The sequence below is a fragment of the Chanodichthys erythropterus genome, chromosome 3, assembly GCF_024489055.1.
Source record: "Chanodichthys erythropterus isolate Z2021 chromosome 3, ASM2448905v1, whole genome shotgun sequence".
Taxonomy (NCBI): domain Eukaryota; kingdom Metazoa; phylum Chordata; class Actinopteri; order Cypriniformes; family Xenocyprididae; genus Chanodichthys; species Chanodichthys erythropterus.
In genome coordinates this window covers 11904972-11929304 of record NC_090223.1, presented here as the reverse complement: position 1 = coordinate 11929304, position 24333 = coordinate 11904972, and the positions used below count along the sequence as shown (strand labels likewise).

Genomic DNA, 24333 nt, shown 5'->3' with positions numbered 1-24333 from the left:
GGGGTCCCTAATGACTTATGGAGGGTCCGGGACCCCCCCAGACCCCCCTCATTTTGAACCCTGAATAACACTAAAACTATCATGATATCATGGATCATGTCAGTTATTATCGCTCCATCTGCCATTTTTCACTAAATTGTCCTTGCTTGCTTACCTGCATAAAGTCTGTCGATTTGGCTGTGCTGCTCCAGACGTTAATACTGGCTTGTCTAATGCCTTGATCATGGGCTGGTATATGCAAAAGTTGGGGGCGTATTATATGTCTAAAAATAGCCTAAGTAGTCTTCATTTTGAATGATTAGGAAAGTAATTTACATAATGTTAACATTATTAATAATGTTAATTAAAAAATGGCTGCACAGCAGCATTTATGATATGTATTTTGGTGATAGAAACAGATTTACAATCAATTTTAATAGGGCAATTGTTTTAATATAATGATGAAAAAATATCTAAGTTTCAGTTTTACTGTTTAATGGATATTTTAAATAATAATAATAATAAAAATAAAAATGTAGATGTGGTTAAATAATGGCTTTCATTGTGTCAGTCACATGTGGACCACATCAGCCCCTTAAAGAACTCAACCATACAAGAATTAGCCTACATAATATAATCTTCACATATGGGCCACCTTTGTTTTTATTATTTGGTTCACTATGGTGGAGTTATGGCACTCTTTTGGTTTAGTTCTGGCTAGTGGAACAGATTTGGGCCAACAAACACAATCTAATCTGGGTCACACCTCAGCTCAGCTGTTTATTTGGGTCGAATCTATGCCAAAGGAAATTTACTGACTGGGCATTTTAACCATTAAGAAAATAGAACAATATCATCCATATAAACACATTTCTGCATTTTAGTTCATGTTGGATTTAGTTAATAGTTAAAAAAAATAATAGTATCTCAATAATATAAAATAACCTACCGTATACATGTAAAAAGACAAAATATTTTCATGAAAATGAAATTTAACCCACTATAATATTATCTCAAAACATCCCCTCATCCCCCATTTTATTTGCTATTGTCGTTTGAAACCCGTTTAACGTATTTTCCCATTGCTGGATTTGATTGGTTAATGGGTCTCGTGATCTTGCTCTGATTGGTCAGACTGACTCTCGCCGACGTGCTCGACCTCGCGCAGCCAGTCTGTAATTCAAATTTGAGATTTGAATTTAGTCTTTTAATCTATAAATCTCATTCAGAATCATCACATCAGTCAATTTCGTGTCGCATAACGTGAAAAATGTCGAGTTCAGACGTAATCTGTGAGAGGATTCACGACGGTCACGGGCCGCGGTGGGAGCGCGGCGGCATTTGCGTCGCTTGCGTTGTGGAGATGATGGACAGATCGGATGTATCGGTAAGAACAGTAATATTTGGATAAATGTAAAATAAAAAACACCATTTACCGAGCGCCGCCGTGTGGAAGCTCACGATTGACGTTCCCTCAGGCGGTGCGCAAGCGCGCGGCGCTCGTGGCCGTGATGCGCGTGGCCGCGGTTCGGGAGCTGCTGTATTGCGAAGAGGAACGAAGAATAAACTTCATCTCATCATTGCTGAGTAAGAAAGACACTCATGGTTCTTGTGTTGGTTTATTCATTATTTGGGCTTGTTTTATCTGTTTTGAAGGGTTTGATTAATCAACTACTATTTTTTTTATTGTAAAATATGTGTAATTTACAAAATCTCTTGCGTATATTAGATTTTTCATTGGCTTTTTGGATTATTGTGTAAAATAAGGTGTATGACCACGTGTTTTGTTCATGATAATCTTTTATATGAACCACTGATAAAGAGAAACATTATTTAACTTCAGAATATAACTTTTATGTTTCAGGAACGCTGTTCAACGCCGTGGATTCATCCCTGCTGGATCAGACCGTACAGGGTACATTTATAACATGTGCTTTGTGTTATTTCAATCAATCTCTCCATATTTTTTTCCTCTTTTGGAAAGTCGTGGGCTTTTTCTTGAGCTATTGGAGCAAATGATAGGAATACAACATCATATTTGCTGTCGTCTCAAATTCACCATGTCAGTTTACATGACTGTGACCCTGGAAATGTGTAAAAAGAGGGTCACTTTTTTACGGCTTTTGCTCAAGAATGATCATGTTTTGAGGTCTGTGGCATCTGTGAGATTGAAAAGTGTGTTTCAGTTCTGCTTCAGATGACGCTGGACGTCCCGAATCAAGGGCTTCTGCTCTTCATCCTGGACCAGATCCACTCGCGGGTGTGTACACACACTCACACACACACACACACACTAGTTCAGTCTGTGTTATTGTTACCCATGTGTGATTATGTCTCTGTCTCTCAGTGGACGGATGTCGGCGGTCTGAAAGCGTCTTTGTCTTCCTTGACGTTTTTGGGGAAACTGCTGGACGCTCATCCTGCTCTGAGCCAAACACTGATGTCCAGCCGCCGTAAGACTGTCTGATGAACACATTCACATTAATGCATCATTTACTGCCTTCATAGCCTTTATTTATGGCAGCGATTCTCAAAGTGTTTTCTCAACCAAACATCTTTGGGCTGAAATAATTTAAAAACACATTCACATGATTATGGTTCTCTGGTGTCAGTTAATTACATGCAGATAAACAAGTAAAATATTTTGTAAGTGTTTTATTTTGATGGTTTGTCTTCTAAAAAGATTATTTCAAAGTTAATGATATAATTAATATTGTTTTATTTAAAAAAAAATATTGTAATGATTTAATATTATTAGTAAGTTTTATTCTGATTTTTTTTTTATTTTAAAATAGTGTATTTACTTTCATTTAATGCTTACATTATTAGTTTTATTTTGAATGTTTTTATTTTAATGATTTTAATATTATTAGAAAGTTTTAATATTAAAACGTTTTTATATTTTAATTACTTTATTTAATAATATTAGAAAGATTTATTTAGATTTTTTTTATATTAAAATGATTTATTTTAATGAATTTAATATTAGAATTTTTTATTTTTAATTAAAATGTTTTAATAATATTAGGAAGTTTTATTTTGATTGTTTATTTTTAATTATTTCAATGATTTACACATTAAAAAATATTGTTTTTATTTTAAAATTATTTATTTTAATAATTTTAATATTAATAGAAGTTTTATTGTGATTGTTTAAATTTTTAATTACTTTAATATTTAAATAATATTAGAAAATTGTATTTAGCTTTTATTTTTAAATGATTTATTTAAATGATTTTATTTTATTAGAACATTTTGTTTAGATTGTTTTTATTTTAAAATGATTTATTTAAATGATTTTAAAATTATTAGAATGTTTTAATTTGGTTGTTTATATTTTTAATTACTTTATTTAATAATATTAGAAAGATTTATTTTGAATTATTTATTTTAAAATCATTTATTTCAATGATTTTAATATTGAAACATTCTATTTTGATTGTTTTAATTATTGAAAAATGTTAATAATATTAGAAAAACTTACTTATTTTAAATATATTAATAATTTTAATATTATTACAAATATTTTGATTGTATTTTATTTTTAAATCAATTTTAATGATTTAATATTAATAAAGAAGTTTTATTTAGAATTATTTATATTTAATTTTAATGATTGTTTTTTTAAATGCAGCTTTATTCATTCATGCTGGTGTTATCGTGTGTGTGTGTGTGTGTGCAGCGCGTGTGCTGGAGTGTGTGTGTGCTGCTCTGCTGCTCTCAGATGAGGAGGTGAAGGCCGCCGTGTGTTACGTGTTGTTGAGGATCTGGAGCTCTGCCGCTGCCATCCAGATGCTTCCAGACACGCTCCGTCAGCGCATGTGTGTGTTACTGCTGCACACGCTCTCAAACACACACACCACAGCGCTCACCATCAACTGCCTGGGTGAGACATCCCTGCGCTCATCATTAAACGGGAATATGAACATGATTTGGCCGGTTTAGCTAAGGACTAGGACACACATTTGATTCGTATATTCACAAGCTTGCTATTTTATTCAGTTCTGATTTGATTTCATATTTGGGTCATTTGAATATACATCAATCAGGTACAGAACAAGAAAACAGTCTCTGAACTAATGCTATTAACTGCACAGGTGTTGTGAAGCAGATGTGTCAGTACTCAGAGGTGGTGTGTGTGTTGATGAATCTGCAGGACGGCACTGAAGATCCGCTGCCGTATCAACCACTGCCGCTCATCCTGAAGAAGGTCTGAACACACACACTCATAAAACAATCAACAGCACATGCTTTAGTCCACACTACAATATGTGATAGGGCAATAAAAAAACAAGTTAAGTGTCTATGAAGTAATACTGATGTTGATTTAAATGTGTGTGTGTGTGTGTTGTAGCTGTTGTTGAGCACTCAGGACTCTCTTCAGGTGGTGTCTGTGCGCTGTGTGTGTGCCGTACTGATTCACGCTCCTCGACGCTTCACTGCCGCCTTCATTCAGGCCGATCTACCTGGTGAGAATCTTCACTAACTGTCACATCCGCCTGTGACATCAACAACAAACACTTCCAAAAGACATACATAAGACGTGACATCACACATGCTGATGTCAGAGTGTCTTTCATTCATTCACACAATGAATATTGTACAAACAGTATAGCATATGATTATGAATGTGTGTGTGTGTGTGTGTGTGTGTGTAAGAGTTTCTGCTGGAGGTGATGAGCAGCGGCTGCAGTGACGTGTTGCTGTGGTCCGTCTTCAGCTGTTTGCTGCTGCTGTCCGAAGATCCTCTCTTCTTCTCGCAGTGTCACGCCGTCTACGGTGAGATCCATCTGCTGCTGTCCTTTTCTCTCGATTCATCAAACACCAGATTATGAGCAAAAAGTTGACCGCCATTAAAGGCTGTTCTTTATATGTTACGCTGCATTCACACGGGGCGTCAGTGTTAACACTTCTCATTTACTTTGAATGGGTGACGCCATGCGTTGCCGAACTGAATTGTGGGTTCCGTCGCGTCGCTTCACTCGCTTTGCAAGCGGCAGAAGTTGAAGATTTCTCAACTTTTCAAGCGCCAACGCAGGCGTCATCCAATCAGATCGCCCTATGCAAATGCAGTCACTAGCCAATTGCGTTCATGCAACACTGGAAAGTAATGTGATTGGCTGTAATCACTATAACGGTCGCGTCAACACAAGCTTCAGACATGCCCTCCGTTAAGCGTTGACGCTGACGCCTGTGTGTATGCAGCGTTAGCACTAATCAGAATCCATCACTCTTCAGAAGTGTAAGTGTAAATGTGTGTGTGTTTGAGGTATGGAGCCGTTAGTGCGCTGTCTGAAAGAGACTCTGGGAAAGTCCAACACAGAGGTGCAGAAACAAGGACTGGAGCTGCTGTCGGCCATATTGGACAGGTCAAACATCACACGTTTGCTTTTGTCTTTCCTCTGACTTCTGTTGATTTTATTAGACTCAGAACTCCAGACTGTGACCAAATGGTTGCATTTTGTGACTTTTTTTCCTGCCGGCATGACTAAATTTTTATTAGGGGTCGTACTGGTGCCACCACCACATTGCCCAACTGACAAGAGCTGCAATGGCAAATGAAACCACGCTTCACGTTTGATCTGCGCAGCGTGAGCTCAGAACAGTTTTACTCAAATTATCTGTTATGAACCACAGATATCAGATCAAACAGTGCTGAAGTGGAAACCAGGAGGCTAGAAGAAGGCTTTTCACTTCACAAAACACCAACATTCATCATGGACTTAATTTAGTGATGTTAACTGTAACCATGGTATTGTGGCAGAAATAGTCACATGTTTTTACTTTATTTCTCTCAGGGTTCGTACAACCTTTTTGAGAGTGAAATTCAAGTGCTTCACACTTTTTCCAGCACTTCAAAGCTCTAAATATTAACCAATTTAAATTTTATGTTTAATGTCATGACCAAAAACATTATTTGTTCATATGTCAAACATGGTCCCGATTTGTAAGTCTTAAAGTTTAAAGATGTAGGAAAACTAACACGTGGCAAACCAACACTTTTATTAAAAAATTAAAAAAGATGTGAAATTACCACTGTAACTTGTAGATGGCAGCAGAGGAGCACTTGTTGACTTATTAGTCATTTCCACTCCATAATATATATTTTTTCAGATGTTTTGCTTAAACATTTATATTTAAAAATGTAATAACATTTCTTTTATAAAATGTTAAATTGTCAAGCGATCAATTTTGACACTTTTTGTACTGAAAAACAAAAATGGCAACATTTAAAGCCTTTATGTATAATGCATTATAAACATATTTTAGTGCAATTTCATAAACTTCAATTATAATGCATTTTAACTTTGGTTACAGTTATTTATGAAAAGATGTAATGCATCATAACGTGTAGTGAGTTACACAGAGAGCAAGTAAAGAGCGTTTCTTTTATAATCACTGAAGCTGTCGGTCAGTTCATTATGATACTACAGAAGAATAATGGTGCATTTAATAAGAGTAGAATATTTAAATATTTCCCTATAAATCTTAGGTTGTTGTTAGTAAAAATTCATTTTATCTGCATCTCAACTCAAGCTCAGTGCTTTTCTGCCAAATGCCAAGAAACGAACCTTCAATATTATTAGTAACTGCCCTTATTAATGCAAAACAATAGTAATTTTATGATTACAAATCCTCTCAGCACTACTCAATTCTGGTTCTGTTTCATGCACACAGTGTGGATGAGCTACAGCAGTTAAACATGTCTGCTGCTGGACACTAACTCTGGATTGACCATATTCAATTCAGTTTTAATCAGTGATGACATTATGTGTGTGTGCAGGCAGCCTGCAGCCGTCCGTCTGTTCCCGACCGCCTCCGAGTTCACAGCTGTGTGTGATGTCATCGTGGAGGCCGTGGCCACTTCCTGTCTGCAGGTGTCCATGTGTGCGGTACGAGCCGCCGCCGTCCTGCTCAGGTCATACACACACACACACCTGATACTGATGTATGCATTCATGACATCATCTGTAGTGCAAAATAAACACTCACTGTCGCACGTGTGGGACTTCACAGGCCGAATCATCAGTCCAGTCCGGTTCAGTACTCAGACGTCAGGAGAGTCGTGGAGGCTGTGATGTCTAAGTGCAGAGTGAGTGTGTTCTGATCAGTGGTCATGTGATCAGTCTGACCCACTCATGATCATACGTGTGTGTGTTCAGGAGAGTTGCTCTGGTCCTGAGTCAGTGTCAGCAGCAGGAGTGTTACTGCAGACGCTCACATGCTTCGATGCCGCCTGTCGGTCAGTCACACACACACACACACACACACACACACACACACACACACACACACACACACATTCTGATGAGCTCAAACTCTCACAGCAGACGTCATGCGTGACATCAAGCCATTCACACATCTATTTTCCTGAGTTCCCCTGAGATTTGAAGTTAAGATTTTATCAACACATTCACGTTTATGGTTCTCTGATGTTAATATTATTTTAATCTTTAATACGTATTTTTTTAATCAGTTTTTTCATTTTGACTACTTTTTTAAATTACTTAATTTGACATTGATTAAATGTGTAGTTTTATATTGATTTGTTTATTTTGAAATGACAATTTAATTTTGCATCTGTGATTGATTTTTTGTTGTTGTTTTATTGTGATTTTTAAAATAATTTATTAATTCTACCTTTTATGATTTGATATTTTTGGTAAAAGTTGTTTTTGATCGTTTTTTTTATTTTAATTAATATTTATTTTATTTTTGTGATTTGTTTATTGTATTTTATTTGTCATTTAAAATATTTTTTTTTAATTTACATTTTTGTGATACATATTTGTGGTTTAATTTTGCATTTAATTTTACATTTTCATGATTTAAGTTAGTGTATAATGTTGATTTATTTTTTAATTGTTATATTTTAATTTTAAATTTGCATGATTTTATATAAGTTTTATTTGGATTATTGAACATTTTTTAATTTACCTAATCTATAATCTGTTCATTTTAAACACGTGTTTTGTTTATTACTTTAGTTTAATTAGTTAATTTTGATTTTGTTAATTATTAGTGTTTTTTTTTATTTGATAGTTTTTATTTTAAAATTATTTTAATTTTGCATTATGATTTAATTATTTAAATATTTTGATTTTAAAATTGTTTATTTTAATTTGACATTTGAACATTCAATTCAATTCAATTTATTTATAAAACATTTAAAATAATCTTAATAATCAGAAGCCACAAGCATTTTGTTTTATACATTTTTTATTTATTTATTTATTATTAGCTTGAACTCAACCCCCAGTTGTTTGGGAAGGCCTGTGTTAGAGCATGTGAACACATCTGTGTGTGCGTGTGTGTGTGTGTGTGTGTGTGTGTGTAGGTTGCTGGAGGAGTGTGTGTGTGAGCCGGCTCTGACAGACGGTGTGTGTTCAGCTCCAGCGCAGCAGCAGGAGACGCTGGAGTCGGTGTGTGTGTTTCTGCTGCACTGCTGCGACACGATCTGCATCCCTGCGGTCACTGTGAGTCTCTCACACACACACACACACACACTGAACTCTACAGGTACACTAACATCTGTGTGTGTGTGTGTGTGTAGGGCGTGTGTGAGCGGGTCTCGTCTCCACAGACGCTGCAGCTCTTCCTCTCGGTCCTGTCGTGTCAGTTTGCTCTGTGTCCTGCTCACATGACCTCCTTCTCCAAGAAGCTCGGTAAGACACGACCCAGGGGTCAGAGGTCACGACTTCTCAGAATCAGATGCTCACAGTCATTTGCTTTGTTTTCAATGCCATTGGTTCTGATTCAGTGTTCATCTGTGATTGTTTTGTTCAGTCACATGATCAGAACTGCTCATTCTCTGTGTGTGTTTGTCAGCTGCGTCTGGATTCATCAGACTGACTGTGGACAGTAAAGCCCACCTGTGTTCAGGGAACAGGTGAAACACACACACACACACACACATAAACACGTTCGTTTTTGTGAATTGTGTCCTCATAAGTGACCTCTTTTTGTAATACCTATGTCATACCCATGTCATTATACACATTTGTGTCCTGATATGTCACAAAAACGCGCACACACAGAGATGGTGTGTTGAACTGCTTGTGTTTGTGACGTGTGTGTGTGTTTCAGGAACGCGTCTCTGAATCAGACCTGCTGTGATTTCCTCCTGAAGCTCTGCATGTGTCTGATCTCAAACACCGACACCTGGACCCATGATGACCTGCAGGGTAACTAGTGTGTGTGTGTGTGTTATATATGATAGTTTTTATTTCATTTTGAATTTTAATGATTTAGTAATTTTGTATGGTGGTTTTGTCATTGATATTTTTTATAGTTATTATATTTATATATATTTATAGTTATTATTAATTTTTATTTCATCTTTAGTTTTTTTTAGTTTTTTTAAATATTTTTTTTTTGTAATTTAAAAATATAAATGTTTTTTAAAAATATATCTATATAGTTTATAATTTATATTATTTATTTTTTTTTGCCATTTTGATTATTAATTTTTTGATATTTTAAATGTCTAATATAGTTTTATTTTGTTTTATAGGTATTTTGTTTTTGTCACTTAATAAATTTTATTTGTTTAAATGTTTGCTTTTTAAATGTCTAGATAGTATTTATATTTTTATTGTTTTATAGGTATTTTTGTCATTATTTAATAATTTTATTATTATTATTATTTTAAAATATGTCTATATAATTATCATTCATTTTTATTTCAGTTTTGGTTATTTTGTTTGTGTTATTATTATTTAAAAAAATGTCTATGTAGTTTTTAATTTATATTTCATTTTTATTATGTTTTCTTTTTTTTAAATGTGTATAGTTATTTTTTTTATAGGTATTTTGTTTTTGTCATTCAATTTACATGAATTATTATTATTTTTAAATGTCTATATAATTTTTAATCATTTTTATTTCAGTTTTAGTTTCTCCTAACATTCTGCAAACCTAAAAGGAACATTGTATTTTTGTAAAGATCACTGTTGTGTGTGTGTGTGTGTGTGTGTGTGTGTGTGTGTGTGTGTGTGTGTGTGTGTGTGTGTGTTGAGCAGATGTGAAGCGTGTCCTGCAGGAGTCTCTGCCATCTCTGTGCTGCAGAGTGTCTGATTGGCCCTCTCTTCTCACTGATATCCCACAATCCCTCAGGAACGCGCAGTACTGCCTCATCCACCTGCTGCACCTGTCGCTGCAGCACGGAGACAGGTGTGTGTGTGTGTGTGAGTGTGTGGTGATGTCATTGAGTGATGGAGATGAGATGATGACCTTCATGATCATGTGACAGGTTTCTGTGTGACTCGGCCGTGTTCCCCTGCATGCTGCGCTTCATCATGTGTGTTCAGGATCAGTGCGGTGACGCTCTTCCTGCGTCTGTGTTGAGTTCAGTCGTCTATCTGCTGTCTGTCACACATCACGGCGGCCCTCGCCTCGACATGGTGACCGTACAACACACATCAGTTTTATTATGATAGGAGTGAAGTGGGAGAGAGAGAGACGAAGCACAACAGCCCTATATGTCGGTGCTGCCCACTAGGCTATCGGCGCAGACATTAGTTCATGTGTAATTGACATTGAGTTTGAATGCTGACTGAACCGTGTGTGTGTTTGTCTGCAGGTGTCAGTGAACGTCGTCAGTAAAACTCTGTCCTCCTGTCCTCCGCTCTTCTCTCGAGCTCTTCCTCTCCCCGTCCTGAGCTTCATCTTCCTGTATCCTGAGCTGTCAGAGCGTTTCGGAGCGGCGGCTCTGACGGGACATCTCTGTCGTGGGACAGAAGCGGGTCAGGAGGAGGAGCGGGAGCTGCTGGAGCTGCTTCACACACACCCTGCGGCGCTGCTGAACATGCTGGTGAAACACACACACACAGTTATAAGAGAAACTGGCATGTATGCCAACTGAATTGTAATATTATTGGTTACCATAGCAACACTTAGTAAACAAATACATTCAAAACTACATTAAAATTCAGAAAAGCTCCTAATTTCTGTCAGGTAATAATAGGGAGAGCTTTGAATACAGTCTGATATGATGCTGTGGTTTTTAATGTGTGTGTGTTTGTGTGTGTGTGTGTTGAGGTCGTGGCATGTGAAGCTGAGACCGCAGCGTCTCACTCAGCCGTCGGCGTGTTGCGATGTTTCCTGAGTTCAGTCGACGGCGTCGCCATCAGCAGGACGTCTGATCTCTCTGATCAGATCCGGTTGGCGCTCATGAACGTCCTGCAGAGACAAACACACACAGGTCACGACATTATAAATAGATCAATATAAACACTATTAACATTGTATAATCTTTGTCAGTGTTCATGCCGATGTGTCGTCACTGCAGGCTGGAAACATTTTAGTATGATTTAATATAATATTATCATATTCAGGGATACACAATATATCCGCCACCATATCAGTATCGGCCGATATATGCTCATTTTTAATGTTATCGTTATCGGCCTGATTAGAAAATTTGGCTGATATATTAAAGCCGATACATAAAGTATTATTATTTATTAGTTGAGACGCTTCAGATTGCAGAGTGCACTGTTGACCATGATGGCGAACAGTGATTGGTGAAATACGATTGAAATCACTTCAAAAAAGAAAATACAGTTAAGTGTAACATGTGCAGTGCAAGTCTGTCATATAGGGTACATAATATTATAATGAACATTATAATTCTGTGATTGGGACATGGCTTTTAATGGTGAAACTTTTGTTTTTGTAATCAGGCTCTCAAACTTTATATAGAAAATTTTGATTTAGATTTATCGGCCAATTTATCGGTTATTGGCTTTCAAATATATTTCAAATATAAATAATTATCGGTTATCGGTAACGGCTAAAATGTTTATATCGGTGAATCCCTAATAATATTATTATTTTATTAAATATTATTTATTATTGCAGTATATTATTTATTAAAATAATTGATTTTTTTATTTATTTTCATTTTAATTTTAGTGAAGTTTTAGGGTTTTTTTTGTCATTTATTTTATTTTTTTAAATATACATAATATATATTATTATGTATTATATATTAATATATATATATATATATATATATATATATATATATATATATATATATATATATATATATATATATATATATATATATATATATATATATATATATAATGTATATTTACTTATTTTTTTAGTTATTTTAGTTATATTGCATTGGAACTACCTAAATTATTTTATTTTTATGTGAACAATTCATCTATGCATTTATTATTTTATTAATATATTTTTAAATTATATTTATTAAGGGATTTTATATTTATTTGTTTTTATTATACAATTTATATTTCTTTATATTTATTATTTTTTTATTCACAAATGTTTTTATTTCTTAATCTTTAATCATTTAGATACTATTATAATTTTTGTAAATTAGTTTTCATTTTAGATTTTCATTTTATATTTTGAGATTTTTAAGATTTAGTAATTTTGCGTGTCTTGTCATTTTATTACTTTTTTATGTCTATATAGTTTTTATTCATTTTTAGTTTTTGTTAGTTTAGTATAACAAAAATGTACATCAAAATGAGAAATGCTGATTTGGCAACTAGCTAATATATATATATATATATATATTATAATTTATTTCATTAAACATTTACTTCATTTCATTACTTAATTTTGCCTCCAATTCCAGTATGAAACACTCAGTCATTTCTCTGTCCAATCAGCAGCTGAGTGATAAACTCAAGCTCCGCCCTCATGCTTCATTACTAGTATCTCATGTTCAGAGGTTCTGCTCTGTTTCAGACGGTCTGTCGGTGCTGCTGGACGTGTTGTCTGTGATTCAGAGTCACTCGTCTGGTCAGATGAACCATACAGACTTCAAACTGCTTTACCACGGTAAGAACAGAGAGTGTGTATCTGCTGTTATGAGTGTGTGTATCACTCAAACGTGTGTGTGTGTGTGTGTGTATGTGTGTGTTTGTAGTCAGTAATCTGGTGGGAAAGATGGACTCCAGTGACTCTGAGCTGCTGCAGTCAGTGTTCAACTGTCTGTACTGCTTCCTGTGTGTGTGTCCGTCACATGCCACCGACAGAGGTAACACACACACACACACTGACACACACACACACTGAATATATACCAATATATTGGCCGATGTTTGGCATTGTTTTAGTTTTCGTCATTGGCTGATAATATTATTATATATTATGAAGTAAATAAAATCAATATAAATTTAATTCCAAAAATGTCTTTAAATTAAAAAGTGTGATGTAATTTGTATATCGGCTTTACATATCGAGCGCTAATGATGATTGTGTGTTTCAGCGGCGTCTCTGCTGCTGGCTAACGTCAGACTGCTGGAGCTGCTGGAGGAGGTTTTATCCTCCTCTCCCTCTTCATCTTCATCATCTTCATCACTGCACTGCTCCTCTCTGCTCCTGCTCTCCTCCCTCATGCTCCTGCAGCACAAACACAGCGCTCAGGTGAGACGCCCGTCCCGCTCAGGTGAGGTGTGTGTCAGCGCAGTGTTAAACACCTGACCTGACGCGTGTGTTACAGGTGCAGAAGAGCGTCACTGTGGATCTCCATCAGATACTGAGACGACTGGCCTTCAGCAAGAGACACACGGATGCGCTGCTGCTCGGTTAGACACACACAGACACACGAGAGAGAGAGAGAGATTAATAATGTAAAAGAGTTCAATGAGCTGATCCTTCAGGTTTGATTCTGTAAGAAAACACTGATCTGATTCCTCAAGTAATATAATCTCATGACAGATTAACTGATTGAAAGCGTCGTTGAAGTTAGTCTGTTATCTGTGGTTAAATACAGGAACGCTGGAACTGACATTCAGTGTTTGTCATTTAAGTTTGATGGATTTTATACCATGTAGGTTTAGTATTATTATTAATATTCTATTATAATATTTATTAATATGTTGATATATTTATAATTTCAGTTTTCATTTCAGTTTGAGTTTTAGAAATGTTGTTTTTGTCACTTATTTTTTTAATATTTATTTATTATTTTTTAAAAATATATATTTTTATTTTTATTTCAGTTTAGTTTTAATTTTATTTCAGTTAGTTGCTAAGGGAACATTTTTAATTTTCATTTATTTTCGTTTTTACCAGTTAATGTTTATTTTTTAATTAACTTTTTTTTTTTTTTTACAAAACAATTCTTTTAATTAAGTTTTAATTTTACTTACTGATTTAAAATATCAGTTTTCACACTGTTTTCTCTGAATTTGACACGTCATTATTGTGTAGATTGTGTATTTGTGCGGCATTAGGGTTATTATAAACCATAAAAAACATTTTAGTTACTTAAAATAAACATCATCAACTGAAATAAATACACTTTTTGTCAGCTGTAGTTGCCAAGGCAACGCTTCCATTTTCATTTAAGCCGGGCACACATTTAACGACAAGCTAAAACATTCTATGACTGTGCTCAACATACAGCGATTGTTTCCTGCGACTGAAGCAGATTTATATACGTAGACATGGAATTTGAACACCGACTGTAATCGCAGACTGAACGCAACTGGCTCTAACTGGACTCGTTTGAGCGCGATCAGTCATAAGTATCAATTTACATTCATAATCGGCCTTACAGTCGTTAAGTGTGTGCGCGACTTTAGTTTAACCTGATGTACTAACATAACTAAAACTGAAATAAAAATGAATAAAAACTAAAGCTGCACAAATCTGGATAAATTGAGAATCATGCTTTTTTTTATTATTATTTCAAATGGAGCTCAACAAAACAAAATAACATGTAATTTCCTAGAGGTTCTGACAAAATGTTATTTAATGTTATTTTTAAAATGTTTTATTAATCTGAATGAATTACTAAATACAACCGCTTGAATGAATGATTCAGTTACTCATAAATAGTGAGTCACTTATTTTCATTCCTGGATGAATCAGTGTTTTTGAACAAATCTCTTGAGTGAATGATTCAATGACTCATTTTTTTAACAGTCAATTGTCGCCATCTACTGGTGTAAACGTAATCAGTACAATCTTTATATTTGAAGCATCAAGTTACTTTCAAAAGGCTCTATTTTGATCTCTACAGTAGACATCAACGTTAATATCTGAACTGTAATCTTTTATCCCAGTATGTCTGTGATAATCTGAACAATTGTAAGACAGAAATAATGACACTGTGGTTGAAAAGACTGTGATATCTATACATGACAACGGCTCTCTCTTTATCAGAACACAGATCTGAATGTGATCGTACTTGTCAAAGATTTAATAGACAGAGATGAACACACTGTCTGTGTGTGTGTAGTGTGCAGTGTGCGGTTCGTGCAGGTGTGTTTGGATGTGGACGAGTCTGCTCTGGTGTGTGTGTGTGACACAGCACTGCAGCGACCCCTGCAGACAGAAGATGGCGCTCTACACCCGCTGGGACACAGCGGCGCCGTCAGCCTCGTGACGGCCCTCAGCGCACTCATGCTGCAGGTACACAGACACTGAACTGAGTTAAGAAGAGGTGTTTCACATGTACAGATCATGACACACTGAGCGTCACATGTGTGAGTGACAGTGACTGATGTGTGATGTATGAGCAGAAGCAGGATCTGCAGGTCAGCGCGGCTCTGAACTGTCTGACGTCTCTGATGGGGTTTCTGCGCCGCAGGAGTCCTGAATCGGGTACACACACACACACACACACTCCACATGTGTGTGTGTTTCAGTCAGGCACAGATGTCTGTCATGTAGTGTTTTTCAACACAGCTGGGTTAGACGTATGACTTTGATCTTTTTTTTTTCTTCTACAAAGTCCTCCTGCTGACTTTATGAACGTTTATAACATTGTGAGTGATTCCGACTGAATCTTGAATGAATATATGTCTGCTTCACGTGTTGTGTGTGTGTGTGTGTGTGTGTGTGTGTGTGTGTGTGTGTAGTGCAGCACATGGTGGTTCATCAGCCCTGGACTCGATTCCTGCTCTTCTCTTTACTGTCATGTGACGGGAGCCTGAAACCTGCTGCACTGCAGCTCCTCACACTGGTAACTCACACACACACACACACAGATACACACACGCACGTTCTTCTGGCTGATCCAGGTGTGTGTGTGTGTGTGTGTGTGTGCGCAGCTGGTGCGTTTCAGCGGCAGCGTCTCGCGCTGGAAGACAGAAGTTCAGTCGGTGTGTGAGGAGGTGGAGAGACGAGGAGTGACGGACCTCACTGACCACAGCAAACACACACTGAGAACGATGCTCACACAGGTGTGTAACACACACACCTATATAGGGCCTGCATTTCACCGTGGGATTGTGGGTATTGCACATACTTTTACTCATTCCCACAGATTTCGCACTTAAATCAGGGGAAATTCCCGCAAATATGTATTCACTATAGCAAGAAGGTTGAATAAGCAAAATAATTCACTCAAATTCATTTGCACGTCTTTTTAAGATTTCATTTTAACACAATTTTACTCTATTCAGACAGACGGTGCAGAAAAGAACCTTCCATAAATGATGTATAATGTTTTGAGAACATTAATAACAGTAATGGGCCGTTCACACCAGATGGGATGTAAATCACGCTATTCGCGTGTAGTTGGACACTTGAACGTTTTGAGTTTACTCGCTTCATTCACGCGTGAAATTCACTTCACAACAGACGCGAATTTGCGTCACGAGAGGGGCTCTCCCTCTCCTTTAAATATGTGTCCCAGACTCTTCCACTTCTTTCTGCACACTTCCTCTGAATAAACACATCAACTCATCAGTGGGAAAGTAGTTGTAAATTACAGCGAATAAGCTCTTTAGCTAGCTTGTAGTCTATATATTATATATATATATATATATAGATATATAGCTCAAATTGAGTATTTTTTACAACTTACCAGATTGTCCGACCTCCTCACTCACTTTCTTCCTAGCAAGATCCTTTTTATTCCTGTTTCTGTGAAAGTATGAAGATGTATCTTACAGCGACGATGATTTTGTCCTCCGTTATTGTTTCGGATTTCTGCCTCCTCTCGCTACGTCATAATCACGTCACTACTGGAGTAAGCTCCTGATTGGTTAACACGGTGCAAATTTTCAAAAAGTTCAGATTTTTCAACTTGTGCGTCAAACGCCAAAAACGCTCAATTTGCGCTGCGTCATTTGCACAAATCGCTCCGCAGGATGTCTATTCACGTCTTTGCATTGACTTAACATGTAAATCACTCGCGCTTAACGCTTCATTCGTGTCTGGTGTGAACGCACCGTTAGGCCTGGGCGATAAAACGTTATCGATATTTATCAACGGTACATCTTAATCGATAACGATAGAAAAAATGTTCGATATAACTCGATATAGTTCACTTAAATGCATTAAAATGTTAACAGATATGAAGTTCAGTTGCATGAACAACTCTCGAGTGCGCTCCGTCCTTGCACAGTCTTTTCATCCACACAGTATCTTTATTACTGTGTTACAAATATTAAAATTATTACTGAGATAAAAGTTTATAGTTCAGATAAAACACTAATGTCTATGTTATTGATCAAAATAGAGCAAATCAGCTCTTGAAAGAAACTTGAACGCGCTGAAAATGATGCATTTATCAGTTACATTGTTTCACCACCAGGTGGCGATACATGACTGTTAAAAAATGTATTTGACGTTGAATCTTCATTCAACAGATTCTTTCAAATACACTGATTCATCCAGTAAAGAAACAAGAGTATTTATGAGCGAGTCATTGAATGATACATCCAAACAGAGTTTTAAATAATTAATTCAAATATATTTCAAATTTTAAAATAGACTGCAGCACTTAATATTTTATCAGAACCTCTAAATTACATGTTATTTTGTTTAGTTGTCATTCAGAATTGTGATCTCGGTTTGAAACAAACAAAAACATTTCTCAATTTATCCAGAATTGTGCAGCTCCAAGTTTCTTTAACACTTATTTATTTAATCTTCATATAAAATATAAGAAATATTTGTTTACATTTTATTTAGCTTTGTTTTAAAAATTATTTGTTGTTAGCCTCAATTAAAAATGCATTGGTGAAATTCAAACATTTTTTCAATAATTATCAATACCGATCAATGTAATACATAATATCGTGATAATTTTAGCTGTATCGCCCAGCCCTAATAACAGTCCATTATTATTTAAAACAAATACATATTTAATTATTTTATGACTGTGTAAATGAGCAAAATTTCTCTCAAAGTTATGAACAAACATTCTTCTGTTTTTTCTGCTCTTTAAAGCCCTGGAACGAAAACTGGAAAGTTGACATATTTTAAATGAATTCAGGTCATCTTGGTCTGTAACGTAAATCGTCTCGGTTACGTATGTAACCCTCGTTCCCTGAAGGAACGGAGACGTACGTCAGTAGTGACCGACGAATCGGGATATCGCTTAGACAGCCCTATCATCTTCGTGTAAACTAAAACAAGCCAATGGAATTGGCGTGCGATATTTGCATAATGCGCACCGCCCCCGACAGGTGTATATAAATAGGAAGCAGATGCAATCGCACTCTGTTTTTCGCTGAGGAGACAACTGGTGTCCACACTACAGCGAGGGTACAGAAACTGTGGCGACGGGACGTACGTCTCCGTTCCCTCCTTCAGGGAACGAGGGTTACATACGTAACCGAGACGTTCCCTTTCAGTCGGTCACGTTCGACGTACGTCAGTAGTGACCGACGAATTGGGATCCCAACTAAAGCGCCACAGTTACGAAACCCCTTCCAGTGCCCAGCACAAGCTCAGCCGCCCATAGCACCGGCTGGCGGTGAAGGGGGCGAGCTTACACCGAGAGAGTCTACTGCTGTCTAACCACTACCCACTAAGTAAACTAGACACACTGGGGAAGCGAACCCGTAAGGGACGCTGCGGAGACCACTACCTACCCAATGGGGGAGGAGTTTACGTGGGAATACACACATGGACTGGCCCGGGGGGCAGTACGCATATGGAGTCCCTGGGATGGCTCCACCTGGTAGGGGGAGACTCATCTGACAGGTGACAGCAGAGCTGGCTCTGCTAAGGGAAAGACACGGACTCGGCCCGTAGGGAGTTTTAAACCGTGGAAAATACACATATGGGACCGCTCACGTAGAGGGGTCACGACATATGGGCCCCTGGCATCAGACACTCCGCAATGTCCGAGCCGAAGGGGGAGGCGGAGGAACTCGACAGGGTTCGCCAAGCGGGGAACACGACTGGAGTGAAAGTATGCACGTATCCGGCCAGTGGCGGGAATGGCATTGCAAGCCGACACTTAGAGTGGGTACAACACGTCTACCGACTAGTGGATGCGAGTACACGTGAGGATACCGGCTCTACACGTAGGCTATAAAACCTAGCGAACGTGTTTGGTGTCGCCCAGCCCGCAGCTCTACAGATATCTGTCAGCGAGGTGCCATGAGCCAGCGCCCAGGAAGAGGCCACCCCTCTGGTGGAGTGGGCTCTCAACCCGAGTGGGCAAGGCACGCCCTGGGATTCGTACGCCAAGGCGATGGCATCCACTATCCAGTGGGCCATCCTCTGCTTGGAGACAGCCTTTCCCTTCTGCTGGCCTCCGTAACAGATGAAGAGCTGATCTGAGGTCCTGAAGCTTCGCGTTCTGTCCACGTAAACACGCAGAGCGCGGACGGGACAGAGCAAAGCTAGGGCTGGGTCTGCCTCCTCCGAGGGCAGCGCTTGCAGGTTCACTACCTGATCTCTGAAGGGAGTGGTAGGAACCTTGGGCACGTATCCAGGCCGGGGTCTCAGGATGACGTGAGAAACACCGGGCCCGAATTTTAGGCACGTTTCGTCGACCGAAAATGCATGCAGATCCCCTACCCTCTTCAGGGAAGCCAATGCAACCAGAAGAACCGTCTTAAGAGACATTAGTTTCAGGTCGACTGATTGCAAAGGTTCAAAGGGATGACCCCGGAGAGCTGTGAGAACCAGGGTCAAATCCCAAGAGGGTACGGAGGAAGGGCGAGGAGGATTGAGTCTCCTGGCCCCCCTCAGGAATCTGACGATCAGATCGTGTTTCCCCAGGGACTTACCCTCAACTGCATGGTGATGTGCGGCAATAGCTGCAACATACACCTTGAGGGTGGAGGGAGACAGCCTTCGCTCCAACCCATCTTGCAGAAAGGAAAGCACGGATCCGACCGAACATGATCGGGGGTCCTCTCGGCGAGAGGCGCACCATTCGGCAGACAGGTTCCACTTCAACGCGTAGAGATTCCTAGTGAGGAGCTCTAGCGGAAGTGATGGTGTCTACGACCGCTTGCGGGAGATCACTCAGAACCTCCGCATCCCGTCCAGGGACCACACGTGGAGGTTCCACCGATCGGGACGCGGGTGCCACAGGGTGCCCCGTCTCTGAGTCAGGGGGTCCTTCCTCAGAGGAATCGGCCAGGGAGGTGCTGTCGCGAGGAGAATGAGGTCTGAGAATCAGGTCAGAGTGGGCCAGTACGGAGCCACTAACAGAACCTGCTCCCCGTCCTCCCTGACCTTGCACATGAGTTGTGCGATAAGGCTCACTGGGGGAAACGCATGTTTGCGCAGACCCGGGGGCCAGCTGTGTGCCAGTGCTCGTTCGAGGGGTACTCCGGCCCACAGGAACGAAGGGTCCAACCACCGGACAAGGGTGCGACGGCAGCTCGGTGTCACGGGGACACGGAGCATGCTGCACTGCCACGCCCATCTCGGGACCCGGCCGCGGAGCCAGTGTTGAAGCGGTCTCATATGAGCAATCCGAGCCGCGTTACCGCGGCTGCAGATGCCATATGCCCCAGGAGCCTCTGAAAATCTTTCAGTGGAGCCGCTGTCCTGCACTTGAGCGAGCTCAGGCAGTTCAACACCGACTGGACGCGCACCTCGGTGAGACGCGCAGTCCGTGCGACTGAGTCTAGCTCGAGACCGAGACAAGAGATCCTCTACCGGGGGCGAGTTTGCTCTTGTCCCAGTTGACCTGAAGACCCAACCGGCTGGGAGCTACAACCATGTTGGGTAGGACTTTGTACTGACATGCCCGACCCTCGAACGCTCGACCTAGGAAGGGTCTGTGTCGAGGCAGAATCGAGACATGAAAGTACGCGTCCTTCAGGTCTATTGCTGCAAACCAATCCTGGGGACGGTCCAGGATTGGCCGTAGCCCACCGCCCTTTTTTGGTAAAATGAAGTAGGGACTGTAGAACCCCGACTTCATATCGGCTGGAGGGACTGACTTGATTGTATCCTTCGCCAGGAGGACAGCAATCTCCACCCGGAGAACAGGTGCACTGTCCAACGACAGCCCTGAAGACCGGGGGACGCCGGGCAAACTGAATCGCATAGCCGAGTCTGATAGTACGAATGAGCCAACTGGACAGACACTGAGCCAGCGGGACCAAAGGCACCACAGACGCACCGGGGGTGGGGCAGCAAGGCAGAGAGGGACCCGACTCGGACGGCTTGGGGGCGGCCCGGAGTGGGGTCGGACTCTGCGAGGCAGCAGTGTGCATGGGAGACGGCGCACGGGACGCGGTCTGCACCATCACACTGCCACCTGCTGGCGAATGGGGAGGGAGCTGTCAGCGGCGAGGCGGAGCCTGGCACCCTGGCAGACACCCCTTGCTGTGACCTGGAGTTTGAGGAAACTGCTCTTTTGTGGCAAAGTGGGTACCGCTGGACTCCGGAGAGCCAGCGGCGGTAGATGGACAGCCGCCACAAAATCCCCCCCGGCCCTCCTCCGGGGGTGGGAGAGCAGATGGAATACTCTCCCAAAGGGCAGGAACCTTCCGCTCCAGGTCGCCTGTCTCAGGGCCAAGTTTTCCCCGACCGCTTGCCACCTGGCTGGCAGAGACGGGCTGGGCACCACGTCTGCGACCGGCACCCTGCTGTTTGGCTGGTGTAGGCTGCTGCTTTGCCAACTTAGCAGGGGCGGAGGAAGACGCAGGCGGGCACCCTCGGCGACGAGCGGGCTGAGGCTGAGCCACGGGCGGCTGGGTGGAGGCAGCAGCGGACCGCCGTGGCATGACATGTCTGATAGCCTCAGCCTGCTTCTGTGCAGCGGAGAACTGTTGGGCACAGCTCTCCACCGCGTCGCCGAAAAGGCCGACCGGAGACACGGGGGAATCCAGGAACCGATGTTTGTCGGTCTCCCTCATGTCTGCCAAGGTCAGCCAGAGGTGGCGTTGCTGGGCTACAAGAGTAGACATCGCCTGGCCAACAGAACGCGCTGTCACCTTCATTGCCCGGAGGGCAAGGTCAGTGGCAGCGCGCAGCTCCCCAAGCAGCTGTTGGTCAGGACCTTCCTGGGGCATCTGCGACAGTGCTTTTGCCTGATAGACCAACAAAAGGGCCATCGCGTGCAGGGCAGAGGCAGCCTGCCCACAGGCACTGTAAGCTTTCTCAGTCAGACCGGCTGAGAATTCACAGGCCTGGGACGGGAGACGCGGCTTACCGCGCCAGCCAGCGGCCGTTGGACACAACTGCGTCGCAACAGACCGCTCGACTGGCGGGATCCTCGCGTACCCCCTGGCTAGCCCGCCGTCCAGGGAGGTGAAGGCGGACGAGGGACCAGGCCCTGTACGAGCCCCATGCGGAGCTTGCCAAGACCTGGTCACCTCATCGTGTACTTCCGGGAAGAAAGGCATTGGGGCGGGACGCTGGATTTGACCAGCGCGACCCCCCCCCAAGTACCAATCGTCCAACCGAGATGGGCCGGGACAGGGTGGAGGGTTCCACTCAAGCCCGACGCACAAGGCGGCCCGGGAGAGCACAGCCGTGAGCTCGGGATCCGACTCGGGCAACGCTACCGTCCCGGGCGGCAGCGCGTCCGAATCCTCCCCCGAGGACTCAGGCTCACCTTCCGATGCAGCGATCGACATCCGATCCGCCGGCGGCACACCAAATGGAAACGGCTGGACAGTCCGTAGAGGGCCCAGCGGAAACCAACGGTGGCACGATGGGTTGCGGTGCTGATGAGGCGGCAGGGGCCCGAGGAGCGTTTCTGCTCGGCGGGGAAGCCCTGACCGTAATCCTCAGGTCACCCTTCCTATACAGCGCCGTACCGTCATTCCGGTTCCCGGGGCCGGAAAAAACGGTCGTACGCGGCATAGGAGAGGGGACCCCCGCTTCCTGAGACTTCAGGAAGGAGGGTCTCGACCTCAGCATCGCGATAGTCATGTTCCCGCAATGGGAACATGAACCATCCACAAAAGCTGCTTCAGCGTGCAGAATGCCCAAACACGAGATGCAACGATTGTGCCCATCAGCAGGGACCAGGGAACGACCGCACCCATTAACGCACAGACGAAATGACATACTGTCAGGGTTCGTCTGTAAGGCTCTTTTAGAAGGGGAAGTCAACTCACTCGTGCTGAAGCACCCAGGGAGCGACGCGATGTGTCAGGTACACCACTCCCTGACACACCGAGGAACCGGCCCAAATCGCTACACACGCACACACTCTTTGTGTTGCTGTGAAAACAGCAGTTTTCGAGCTTATAGCTCAGCTCCTCGGAGACTCGCGACCTCGCTGAACGTGCCCTTTCACCAGCACTGAAAGCTCGCTGTAAATCCTCTTCTGAGGCAATGTTTTAGAATAAAACAAACGAAGAAAGGAGTCTTCTAAAACAGGACACCAGTGAATGGCTCCGAAGCGAAAGACAGAGTGCGATTGCATCTGCTTCCTATTTATATACACCTGTCGGGGGCGGTGCGCATTATGCAAATATCGCACGCCAATTCCATTGGCTTGTTTTAGTTTACACGAACATGATAGGGCTCTCTAAGCGATATCCCGATTCGTCGGTCACTACTGACGTACGTCGAACGTGACCGACTGAAAGGGAAGCACATTTAACATGTTTACAGCAAACCCTGATGTCTGATTGGTCAGTGGGACTTAAGTTGTGTCTGTGCAGTTTGTTTGTGCAGTTTGTTTATTTAATGTGTGTGTCTGTGTGTTGTGCTGCTTCTTCTCCTGATGATCTGAGGATGAGGAAATCTCATGAGTTAATATCTCACAATTCAGGACTTTTTTTTTTTTTTTTTTTTACAAATCCGAGTTTATATCTCCCATTTCTGACTTTTTTCTCCCAATTCTCCCAATGTGTGTGTGTGTGTAGTGTTGTGCTGCTTCTCCTCCTGATGATCTGAGGATGAGGATGGACACTTTACTGGAGTCACTCAAACATCCTCCTCCCTCTGACGCCTCGAGCAGACACATGCTGTATCCTTGACACACACACACACACACACACTCTCTCTTTTCTGAACCGCGCATGTGTGTGTCCTTAACACAGAGTGTGTCAGTCGGGTTGGACGGGTCTCTGTGTGTCTGTCTGACCTCACAGTCGGCGCTCAGGACCTCTGATACACACACACACACACACACACACACACCTCTGAAGAGTTTTACTTTTTTTTGTTCTGCAGAGATTTGCTACTGAAATA

At 41.2% G+C, this 24333-nt stretch overlaps 1 protein-coding gene across 1 annotated transcript; it reads left to right on the top strand.

The window, feature by feature from the left end:
* Positions 1-1249: 1249 nt before the first annotated feature.
* On the top strand, positions 1250-24119 carry LOC137003276 (meiosis inhibitor protein 1). Its single transcript, XM_067363380.1, has 29 exons — positions 1250-1366; positions 1458-1566; positions 1844-1894; positions 2166-2239; positions 2327-2432; positions 3662-3865; positions 4077-4189; positions 4334-4448; positions 4639-4758; positions 5249-5348; positions 6764-6898; positions 6997-7072; positions 7143-7222; positions 8318-8456; positions 8534-8645; positions 8809-8869; positions 9067-9164; positions 10002-10152; positions 10232-10388; positions 10562-10792; positions 12630-12801; positions 12890-13000; positions 13232-13389; positions 13466-13550; positions 15212-15384; positions 15495-15576; positions 15834-15937; positions 16026-16157; positions 24006-24119. The coding sequence occupies exons 1-29, from the start codon at positions 1250-1252 to the stop codon at positions 24117-24119; spliced, it is 3480 nt and encodes a 1159-aa protein (XP_067219481.1).
* The last annotated feature ends 214 nt before the right edge of the window (positions 24120-24333 follow it).